This window comes from Pezoporus wallicus, unplaced genomic scaffold (genome assembly GCF_028554395.1).
Source record: "Pezoporus wallicus isolate ANWC-B61680 ecotype Strahan unplaced genomic scaffold, APGP_CSIRO_Pwel_v1 contig_13150, whole genome shotgun sequence".
NCBI lineage: Eukaryota > Metazoa > Chordata > Aves > Psittaciformes > Psittacidae > Pezoporus > Pezoporus wallicus.
In genome coordinates this window covers 21,062-32,405 of record NW_026639322.1, presented here as the reverse complement: position 1 = coordinate 32,405, position 11,344 = coordinate 21,062, and the positions used below count along the sequence as shown (strand labels likewise).

Genomic DNA, 11,344 nt, shown 5'->3' with positions numbered 1-11,344 from the left:
ATCCATCTGAAATGTTTTGTGTTGCACTTCAACCCTGCACCTAGCTGTATGGTCAAAGAGGAACAGTGTGTTGCCTCTTTTTCCACATCTCAGCCTTTTCCAGGTTCAATGACCCCAGTAATACGATTTGCCAAGTGAGGAATGGGTGTATAGATAAATGTTTTGACTGAAGTGACTCTTAGTATACGATCTGCAAAACACTGAATTTGTAGGTCTAGTTTAAATATACTTTAGAGATATTAGTGGAGATATCATCACCACTTTGCTCTTTCTTGTTTATTTCAAGAAAGAAAGCCTGCAGTGCAAAGCAAAGGCAGGAAATAACACAGTAGGGCAGGATGTGGAAGGGGTCTGAGAGCCCAGGTGGGGCAGGAAGAGGCTGCACCACCAGTTCCATGATGCCACAAACAAGATCTGGGTCACCTTTCGCTGCTCTTCTACACCCAACCACATAAACCACTTCCTCTGGAAAGTGGAGCACAAAACGGGGGGCGAGGGGAGCAGGGCTGGTGTGACACGTGGCAGGGAGGAGGAGATGTGTGTGGAAAAGAACAGCAGACGTTAGGCCACAAGCCAATATTGAATGAGGTTAAGGCACCCTCCCTTCCTGCCCCTTCCCCACAGCCTGGTGCTCTTAGTTCTGGGGGGGAAGTTGTTCTGGGCATGGCAGGAAAGATTGAGCTATCTATAGTGTGGGCCGGGTAAACGAGGGGAAAAAATACATTATAAAGCATGGTAAGGGGTGGGGAAGAGATCTTAGAACTGTGAATTTGCTGATAGGCCTCTGCACCCTGTTATACAGGCAGTGAATCTGTGCAGAAAAATCCTTTCACTTCTCACTCAAAAGAGAAGGGAGGAAGATGGGGCAGGCCAGAGTCCTCTCACATTAGCAAGGAAGGAGAAACCACCCTCTCCCCAACACCAGCTCCTGTCCCTTAATACCTAGTTATGGGTAGGAGATGAATTTGCATCCTTTCTAGGGTTTTGTTGGAGAAAAGACCCTGACATCTGCCACCAAAGTATGGTCTATGTAAGGAACAAAGCTTCAAGTTATCTACAGACTTGTTAAAACTTTATCACATGTGGAATTAGCTCTAATGGGACCTGCATTCTAGTTAGTGCTGAGTTCATGGCAACTAGTGGCATTGCAAGCTGGTAAAAATTAGCTGGGGGGGAAGGAACCCTACAGAATCCCCACTTTTTCCCCTTTTCCACAGGCTCCATGTAGACCTTAAGCAGAAGTGGCCATAGAAGAGCCCTTGAGTCACGCAAACCACACGGAGGCACTAGCAGCTCACAAACAGCAGTGGCAAAGGGGAGAGCCGGAGCTGCTCCGCCTCTTGTGAACATGGGGCTCTGCTTTGCTTCCTGTGGACACGCTGGCTCTGCTCCGCCTGACTGAGGGCCTCTCTTATGGGAAAGAGCGCGGTGGCTCATTTACAAGACCTGCCTGCTGTCATGTTCCCTGCCTGCTCCCCAGCAGTACAAACCCAGCTTAATGCCTGGGGCTGGAGGGAGATGGTGCTGTCAGAGCTGGCATGAATTCTCTTTTCCTACCAGACCCGGAGAGCATCCTTCGTGACAGTAAAGACCCAGCTCCCTCATACCTCATTCTTCAGAGCCTATAATAGGCAAGAGACTTAGGAGCCCCAGGTTTCACACTTTTACAGGTTTAATGGCTGTAGCACATCTGGAAATGCTAGAAGGGAAAAGGTGGTGAAGAGAAGCCATAATCTAACACTGAGGTTGAAGCTATCAGATCCCATATCCCATATCAGATCTCCCGAGTGCCAGCAGACAAACATTTCTTTTCACATTGCCTCAACACATATTTTACCTATCCAGTGCTTCTGCTGCAGAGCAAACTGGACAAGCCTGAAGCAAGGATAGAGCCTCATGCATGAAGGCAACACCAGTAAATTCTCTAGTCAAAGGTTTGGAGGGGCAGGAAATAGGAAGATGAAAAGAGTGGATGACAACCGAGTTTCCATGACTTGTTTCCTGCTTCCCTCTGAAACTGGGGCACAGAAAAAAGCCTGCTGGGTAGAATAGGAGGGAGAAATGTAAAAGGCAGGGAGCTGTGCCTGAGAGGGAACTTAGGTGTCAGAAGAACTTCTGTACTGATCAGCAATAGGGAAAAGACTGCAGTATCATAAAGGTTTTTATTGACAGAAAGGATTACAGTCACTGTAACAAGGCAGCAGACCCCTCCATAGGGCAGTCTGAGGGAAAGAAATCTTGAGCCCTGGGTCTCCTTCCTCCACCAAGGAAGTAGGTAAGACTCTGCTGGGGAACAGCACTTCCCAGTGCCAAGTTTGACATCAGAGCTCAAGACCTGGTAGGAAAGAAAGAAATAAAGGCAATGTGAGCAAGGCTTCTGCAATGGGAGAGGAAATACCCCACAGGCCCCAATGATCTTATAGCCCCTTGCAACAGTAACAACAGGGCACATCCTCCATTTTCCAGCACCAAACTCCCTGCTCTCATCTGCTGAGAAACTCCAGACTTAAGACGCCAGCCATTCCATGGCCTCCAAATAGGATAATCCTCACCCAAAGAGCCCAGGACTTCCAGCTTCCAAAGCCTCTCTTTCAAAGAACAGCGTATTTATCTCATAAGAGAGAAACATGAGCGAGTCTACATAATACTCTTAGTTAAACTGCTTTTTAAATGATAAAAGCCAAAAAAAAAAAGTACACGCATGAAACCAGAAAGCCATAAATCCTAACCCAAAAGCTTTACTGTACTTGGCCAAGACAAAGCTGGGAGCTAGGCCTTCTGGATTCACTATCTTTCTAGTTCTCTCCCAGGGACAGAAGTACTGCAGTCCTGTGACCTGCGGTTCCCCCTTTTGTGACCACATGGATCAGTACCTTAGAGTCTCTTCTAGGCTCAGCCAACAAAATTGATGACGACGAGATGGAGGATGGTGTTGGCAAAGAGGAAATCAGCAAACGCCCGCTCTGGTGAAATGCCTTGGAACTCGCCTTTGTTCTGGGGGTTGATCTGGATCCGGAGGCAGACTGTACGGTAGAGAAGGAATAAGAGATTAGTGACCAGAAAAAGAAGCACAATTGTCCTGGGGCAGCCCAGTCCAGTCTAGGTCACCATTCCAGCTGGTTACCAAAAGAAAAGGTATCTCCATCTTTACTGTAAGATGAACAGGGCACTGGCAATGGATTTGTGCAGGGCTTTTATACAATCAATTCTGCCATAGCACTAGACCATCAGGGGGGCCAAGCGAATCTGAAGAACAGGCTTAGATGGGACTAGCGTAAACACAGGGATATCTCTATGTCCTCCACTGGGTGCATTGGCGAGGGTTGCACAGACACAAGGTGGTTTTGGGGTGAACACAGGGATATCTCTATGTCCTCCACTGGGTGCGTTGAGGAGGGCTGCACTGGTGCACGGTGGTTTTGGGGAGTATTATGGGTGAGCAATACCCTGAAAAAGTCGTTGCTAGAGCTGGAATTTCACCATGGGCACTACTAAATATAAAGTAGTAATAAGGAGGGCTCCTTGACTGACAGGGAGGACACCCTGGGAGTGACATACGGGCAGGACCCCTGCAGGGTCACAGCTGCTGTGGGGCAGGAGCCAAGGGGCTTCCGGCAGCACAAGGGGGAGCGAGGGGTGTTGGAGGGTGCTATGGGACCTCCCCGACTGCCGGGTTGAGGGAATCCTACGTTTCCTACAAGGCAAACGGGCACTTCCAGGCACCGCTCTGACGGCCGGGGGGCTCCGGCTTTATCGCGGAGGGGGTCCCGGTGAACACCGCGCGGGGCCACGGCGGGCACTGACCACCGAGGATGAAGCTGCCGACGGCGGAGATGAAGCCGCTGAGGAAGGAGTTGAAGGGGAAGGTGCCGACGCCGAGGCAGTAGCCGAACTGCAGCGCGCCGGTGAGCAGCACGTACAGGAGGTAGGCGTCCAGCACCTTGAGGCGGCTCGGCGTGCCGCTGCCGTACTCGGCCAGGAAACGCCGCACCACCGAGCCCACCGAGCCCGCGCCCGCAGCACCGGAGCCCGCCGCGCCCGACATGGTCCCGCCGGCCCGGCTGAGGTGGGCGGAAGCGGCTGCGAGCAGTGATTCCGGGCCGCGGCGGTACTGCGCAGGCGCAAGCCCAGCGCGCAGCCGTGTCGGAGGGTGCCGCGCAGGCGCGGGTCCGTCAAGGGGCGGAGCTAGGAGGCGCTGCCGGCGCAGTGCGCATGTGCGAGAGGCGCGGCGCGGGGAGGGAGCGGGTCCCGGGTGGCCTTGGGCGTGCGGTGAAGCTCAGCTCCCGATGCGATGGGCAAGGAGCGGCTGCAGCCCCCGCCAGCAAGGTCAAGCTGAAATAGGTTCAAGCTAAAAGGAGTCTAGAAAAAACCCAGGCAAGCCCTTACCTCTTGTTTGGCTGACCCAGAGCAGGGTTGTGCCCGTCAAGAGCAGCAGCAGAGCTTTGCTTAGTGTGGTACAATGAACAGCTCTCCAGGGAGGGACTCCTTTGGTGCCTCGATGCTGACTTCCCTGTCTTGACTTCCCTGGAGGGAAGCATCATAGGCCTAAGTACTGGGCAGGCATTAACCTCATGATTTTGATCGCACAGAGCAGAGAAGGAGGGGGTTCAGTGCCTAATGTAAGGGAGGACGAGGTGCCACATTTAGGCCTGAATGTGTTTGGCTCCAGAGATGAGCCAGTGTGGTTGAGGATGGAGCCTGGCTTGTGGTTCATGAATGTGTCAGCAGTGGGTGTGATACGTGGATAGACTCCACAACTCATTAAAGTTGTGAAGTAGGTATGCTTTTATTCAGCGCTGAGACGCATGGGGGATAGTTCCTCCAAAGGCATGCGTGCCTCAGTGTTGTTTCCCTCTACATTTATTCTCTAAAGTTATTCATAAGGTTGCACAATATGCCTATACATATTCATGTCCTATCCGCGCTTCGTATTTTAATGAGCTAGAAGATCCTTTGCGCCTGTGCAGTGCCCCCTCTGGTCATGGGCAGGAGTCTCAAGATGAAGTAAATGAGTCTTCCTCTTGTGAGGAGGGGTCTTCAAGATGAAGTAAATGAGTCTTCCTCAAGCCTGAACTTTTCACCTCTAGCCGTCATGCATGCTCTTTAGGAGTCTGGTCAAAGTCCAAACCACAAAACTGGTCTTCACTGGAACTAAGTAACTGTTCCTTCCCCTTACCAGTCTGTTTCTCCCCCTTATCAATAGCCTATTGTCCTGGCACTGCATGGCAAGCTTGACAGGTATTTGCAAACAATGCTTTCTGTTAAAAAGGCAAAATTCCTTTATCCCCCCTTGCACAACTCCCTTGTATGACCCCCTTGTACAAACCCCCCCTGTACGGTGGTCAACCCTCTACATCAGGTGTTGCAGTCACAGCGTCTTCACTGATCATTATGACTGAGCAGGACCTGTGCATCTCCAGGTTTGGAGAGGTGGGTCCACAGTGTTTCCATTCCACATGCCATGTATTTGGACCGCTGACTGAAAGGACCACCTTCCTGATAGCTGAGGATTGCTGTTTGACCTCTGGAGGGGAAGTTTGATGCAGTCTATGGATTGCTGTGCTGGCTGTAAGTAAAGTCTGTGAGGTTTTGCTCTGATGAGCCCTGGTGGGAAAACATTGTCCAGCGACATTTCTGGTCTTGCATCTCACACTGGGCTCTGTTAAAACTCCAAGTAACTTTGCATTCTGCTTCTCTCTGTCATTTCTTGAAGGCGCCTTGCCAAGTTTTGCTGTAGCTACAAACAACAGGAAGGTAGCAGCACGTTCCTCAAGGGGCTCATTAAGCTGCTGACAGAGTTCTGCATTCTGCCACTCCCCATAGAGTTTTAAGCATTGTGTAGCTAATTAGGGAGCTCTGAGGTGTGTTTCAGTCAACACAAACAGCATCACTTTTGATTGTCATTCGTCTTAATTATGCCTGACCCGAAGAATGGAAATGAAGACATTTTGAAAGGCAATGACTCTGGCTTATATCCTGGTGGGGATCAGACAGAGGGAGGGGAAGTGTGTTTGTGGTCAACCAATGAGTGGCCAGAGTCCTAAGTTTGATTCATGTGCTGGCAATAAGAGTTCTTATTCTAGTCTGTTCTCTCATCACTGCCACCCACAGCAGTGTCAAAGGCTTTATGTGCAAAGCTTTTGCCTTCTCTAATTAGCACTGTCTTTACCTGTTGTACTCACTATGCACAGAAACAGGAGGCCTAGTTATCACCATTGGAAAAGAATTCCAGGGCCTTCTTTTCGTGAAAGAAATTAAAAATCTTAATTAAAAAAAAAAAATAATCCTGTCTCTTACTGTGGTCCCCTTGAACTCCACTTTCCTCAGGACATGAACCCTGGAAAGAGCTGTCTCAATGGAGAGATGGAGAAGTGATAGAAATGTTAAGAGATGTGGTGGAAGGACCCTCCAGCTGATGTTCTCAGCAGGTTACAGGCACGAGCATGGCTGAAGACACAGCTGGGGCTGGTCATTACATGGCAACCTGATCATCCCATCTGTTCTTTACTTACCCAGTTGTCCACTCAGAGCACAATGTCCTAACCTAGAGAGAAGAGAGTGTCAAAAGTCTTGCTAAAGTCAAGGTGAATGACAGCCACTGCTCCCCCCATCCATAGTGCCATACTTAGAGATGGCAATCACATTGGTCAGGCCTGGTTTACCCTTGGTAAAATGTTAACTGTTAACTGCATGTTAACTGTTCCACTCCCTTTCCTCTCCTTCATATGCTTTAATGTGCATTTCCAGAAGACTTGCTCCGGGAATTTTCCAGCCTTCTTAGAAAATGCCTGCTTCTCGTCTTTGCTGGCTTTCACTTTCACTTTTTCATTCCTGGGAGCCTGCCAGCATGACATCTCATTCAGGTTAATCTGCTTCCTGGGGCCCTTTTAACCACATACTGTCTGTTTTACCAAGAGATAAAGCAGAAAGCTGCAAACCGCTTTGCTTGCTGTGATGTATGAGAATGTGATATCAAAGGAGCACAGACCCAAACCGAGGAGATGTTTCAGACAACACCAAGCACAGCACTGAATGATAAGGGTCCTTGCACTGTGTCGCTGTCCTTGGCTTTGGGCTTTGTCCAGGAGCAGGAGACACTGTCTTGCAATAGCCTCTGACCTGCAGTTTCTCTTATGTGGCTTTAATTTTGGCCCCTTGTGAGCTGAGGAACTTTAGCACCGGCAGTCTGAGGGGACTTCTAACAGGATGCCAGCAAACATATTTTGGGGCTGTAGAAAAGATATTAGGGGATGGATAAAGGAAGGGTCAGAGGTGGGGAAATGGAAGGAGCAGGGTGGCCTGAGGAGAAACGTGTGTGGGACTTCACTTCCTGGTGAAAAACTGCAAACCCTGAGAAAACCAGCCACGGAATGAGATTAGAAATACCTGTGTTATCTTTAAGATACAGCCTAACCTCAGCTGGGCATGGGTCTTTCCCACGAAGTGGTTTGCTTTACCAGTGTCTGTGCCCTCTGTGGCCTGCAGCACAGTGCGCTTTAACTGTTGAAACCCTAGAGGAACCTGGCAGCTCAGAGGTGGAAGATTGGTTAAACGTTGATTAAAGATTAAAGTTTTGTCTAAGTGCAGGAAGCAGGGTCACTGGGCCCCATGTGGGCAGGAACTGGAGAGGCCAGCAGCCTGCATGGGAAGGGTAAGGGACTTGTGAAGCAGGTATTGAAGTGGCTGCAACATTTGGCCAGGTATCAGACATATTCCAGGGTTCAAAAGCAGGACTAGGCCAAACCCTGTAGAGCCCATGAGGTCTGGACATCACCTGGGAGGGCCATTTCTGTGTGTGTGGCTGTGTGCGTGTGGCAAGTGAAGATGGGAGGATCCAAGGGGCAGCTACTGCATAGGGTATCTCAGCATGGTACCTATGCAGCTACTGCGTGGGTATCTAAGGCTGGTTTCTGGGCATGTACATCACACCTATGTGTTTGTGGATTTGTTTTTGTGTGTAAATGGGTCTGTGTGCCAGCAGCTGGAGCAGGGTTGGGGCGTCAGGGGCTTGCTTGCACCGATGTCAACACCAAGGAGGGCAGTAGGTTGGTGTGGGTGAGCCAGGAGGGGCTGTACCAGCAGTCCATGTCTCCTGGGGGGATGGTTTGGGGTTCATTTGTCAGGATTTTATTTTTGATCTGAGTTTTTTTCCTGCTAACCCTTCTTCATGAATTCTTTCTGCTTTTTTATCCCACTTCGACTTTTTGGAGAAAGCTTCCATCAAGAATGCAGTGTTTCTTTGGAAGATCCCCTGTGAAATTACGAGGAAAAGAAAATGATTTAGAAACGCATCTTTATGAGAGTTGAAGGAAGGAATGACATGGAAATGTGCTCAAGTCTGTGATAACATCATCTGAGACAGCAACTTTGATTGCTTGTACACATTTTCTTTAGGGGTTTGGACAGTAGCCAGCACTAAGTCTTGGCTTGCACAAGCATCTCAGCATGGCTTTTCTCATCAGATTAAAATGACGTGGTTCCTTGAATTATATCAATCCCTTTGTTGCTTACCATTAAAGGCAGAATCTGTTCACAACACTGAGGGATTTTCCTGTTCTTCAACCAGTTTTGCACAAATTCGTGAGTTAAGCCGTTTGCAATTTACACTGGGGCACGGAGTTGAGGCAGGGCTTTAAGGTCCCTTCCAGCCCAAACCGTTCTGTGATTTCATGATGATGGCTCTATGATGTTGGCATACATTAATTAGTCCAATAAAAGGAGCTGCCACAAGAGTCCAGCAGCCAGTGCGCTTCCTTACATGATTCCTTTTGTCTCCTTTTCAAGAAAAAAGACAACTTTAGGTTCAGATGAGAAGTTTTCTAAAGGCTGATATTTCAGTTTCACATAATCATTGACAGGAGCTTGTTCATGCCTTATGAAAAATGCTATATTTGTTCACTGCTGTCCTCAGAGCCTTCCTTATGTTGTTATTCCTTAAGCTGTAGATGAGGGGATTGACCAGTGGAGTCAGAACCGTGTAGCAGACAGAGAACACTTTGTGAAGGTCTCTCAGCCTGTTTGACTTTGGTACCAAGTACACAACCATCAAGGTCCCATAGAAAAGCGTCACCACAGTGAGGTGGGAAGAACAAGTAGAAAAAGCCTTATGCCTTCCTGCGGAGGATGGGATCCTGAGGACAGTGTTGCTGATGTACACATAAGATAGGAGTGTCAAGAGAAACAGGGGTAGTGTCAAAAGGGAGGCCAAGATGAATTCTACAAGCTCAATACAATGGGTATCACTGCAGGAGAGATTTACCACTGGTGTGAAGTCACAGAAGAAATGATCGATCTCATTTGGGCCACAGAACGTTAGCTGTGGCATCAGAGAGGTGACTGTGGCACTAGCCAACAGCCCACTAGCCCAAGAGACACTTGCTAGCTGGAGGCAGCACCGGTTATTCATTATCGTTGTATAATGTAATGGTTTGCATATCGCGATGTACCGGTCATAAGACATGACAGTCAGGAGACAGCATTCTGCACCTGCTAGCCCAGTGAAGAAAAAGTACTGCAAAAAGCAACCCTGAAGTGAAATAGCGTACTTGTTTGTCAGGAAATTCGCCAGCATTCTGGGCAGGATGGTGGAAGTGTAACAGGTCTCCAAGAATGACAGATTCCCCAGGAAAAAGAACATGGGATTGTGAAGGTGATGATCAGTCACAACCAGCACCATGATCAGGAGGTTCCCTAACACAGTTGTAATGTAGATCACTAGAAACATCAAGAAGAGGGTAAACTGTACTGCCGGGATACTTTGGAAACCTAGAATGATGAATTCCACGACGGCTGTTTTATTCACTTGCTCTGTTCTCATGACTGTAACAGTTATAGTAAAGTCTTTAACATAAAAACTTAATCTGCTTTTAAACTATTATTCAGATGTTGAAAAATAAAATAAAATAAAGGAAGTTGCTTTGCAGGCTTCATGTGAAATGAGAAGGATCTGTGCCTGGTACTGCACACTCTCAGTGAATGCCAGGGACCCGACTTTCTTTGGAGATTTGGAAAAGTCAATTTGCAGTGAGTATTCAGAGAATAATTTCTACACTCACATGTATTTGCTTTGAATTTCGACCATAGATTGCATCTTGTGCAGTGGAAATGTTTAATTTTCTTGTGGCTTTCAGTTTCATTTCTTGAGATGCTGTTTTCCTGTAAGAGTCAAGTGTTTATTGACTGGAGCTTATCACGATTTCCCAAACATAAAACAACCATGTTTGAGGCCAAGTAGATAGTAATGGAGGTAATAAAGTTATTTCTCCTGTTACCAGCTTGGAAAGATAAAAGTATTTAATGTTCAGCTTTTACTGTATTTTCTGGTATATAAAGCTGGTTTTAAAGATATTCAGTGGGCATAAGTAAGTCCTGCTTATTGGTTGCTTTTATCTGAACCAAACCACCTCTTCTGTTCAGAGATCCTTGGAAAGATCAGCTGTGGCTAAGAAAAGTAAAAAAAAAAATCAATTTTATTACATGACCTACAAATATTTTTATTTTCAAAAACTTTTATTTTTCTTGCCAGTATTTTATTAGCATCAGAATAATGACTCCTTTTTTTTATATCCTTATTTTTAAAAAAGCAAGTTAATTTCAGTTCATTGAAAATGAAAAAAGTTAATTTCAGTTCATTGAAAATGGTTCCTGGTATCTTTTTGCCCTTTTTTTCTTCCTCATAAGTTTTATGAGAAATGGGGAAGAACTAAAATGACCTGTTTTTCTCTCTGCACGAGGCAGTTGAAAATGAAAGAGGTTTTTATGTTTTAAACCAGGATGTTTTCGTAAGGAAGGAAACTAAGAAAAGGCAAAACGATGCAGAAAAGTATTGTAAATGCAGAAGTGTAAAATGACCTTTCCCACTCCTATCTGTTTCCCAAGAAAAATCTAACACAGCTTTTCCTCTTTAATTTTTGGTCTTGAAATAACTTACCGTGTTCACTCATTTCCCATTTCTTGGTGGATGGGTGTAGGTAGCGCAGAACATCACCAGGCTTTCACCATGTCATATTCAAAGACTGTTACGAAATCTTATGAGACTTTCCTTCTTCATCTTTTGTACAGTCCTTCTACCTGCTCAGTAAATAAGCCTCCCTATGCCTGGAAAGCTCTAGATTGATTCGTGATTCATGTAATTTTTCCCTTGGGGAAAAAAAAGCAAAACCTGGCATCTCCCTTCATCATTTGCAGAATAACTCCCTTAGCACTTCTCCTAGAGGCATTTAAAACTGGGGCTGTGGGAGGCTCTGAAGAGTAATGTTTCTTTTCAGACAATAAGAAAGTTTTAGAAGGTCAAAGAACTGCCTTGAGAGTAGAATGTTAAGGAGACAAAACACTTCTAACTTCC

The 11,344-nt window shown here is 47.0% G+C and overlaps 2 protein-coding genes across 2 annotated transcripts; both read right to left on the bottom strand.

The window, feature by feature from the left end:
• Positions 1 to 2,148: 2,148 nt before the first annotated feature.
• On the bottom strand, positions 2,149 to 4,117 carry DAD1 (defender against cell death 1). The gene is made up of 3 exons (XM_057414144.1): positions 3,805 to 4,117; positions 2,874 to 3,023; positions 2,149 to 2,335 (listed from the first exon to the last, which is right to left on the bottom strand). The coding sequence occupies exons 1-2, from the start codon at positions 4,043 to 4,045 to the stop codon at positions 2,893 to 2,895; spliced, it is 372 nt and encodes a 123-aa protein (XP_057270127.1). The 5' UTR covers positions 4,046 to 4,117; the 3' UTR covers positions 2,149 to 2,335; positions 2,874 to 2,892.
• A 4,076-nt stretch (positions 4,118 to 8,193) lies between these two features.
• LOC130601817 (olfactory receptor 6N1-like) lies at positions 8,194 to 10,050 on the bottom strand. The gene has a single exon (XM_057414146.1). The coding sequence runs from the start codon at positions 9,815 to 9,817 to the stop codon at positions 8,867 to 8,869; it is 951 nt and encodes a 316-aa protein (XP_057270129.1). The 5' UTR covers positions 9,818 to 10,050; the 3' UTR covers positions 8,194 to 8,866.
• Positions 10,051 to 11,344: the final 1,294 nt, after the last annotated feature.

Coding starts and splice junctions, on each gene's coding strand:
- DAD1 (XM_057414144.1), bottom strand. CDS start 4,045: ATGTCGGGCGCGGCGGGCTCCGGTGCTGCGGGCGCGGGCTCGGTGGGC. Junction 3,024..3,804: donor CGGCAGCTTCATCCTCGGTG/GTCAGTGCCCGC, acceptor TCTACCGTACAG/TCTGCCTCCGGATCCAGATC.
- LOC130601817 (XM_057414146.1), bottom strand. CDS start 9,817: ATGAGAACAGAGCAAGTGAATAAAACAGCCGTCGTGGAATTCATCATT.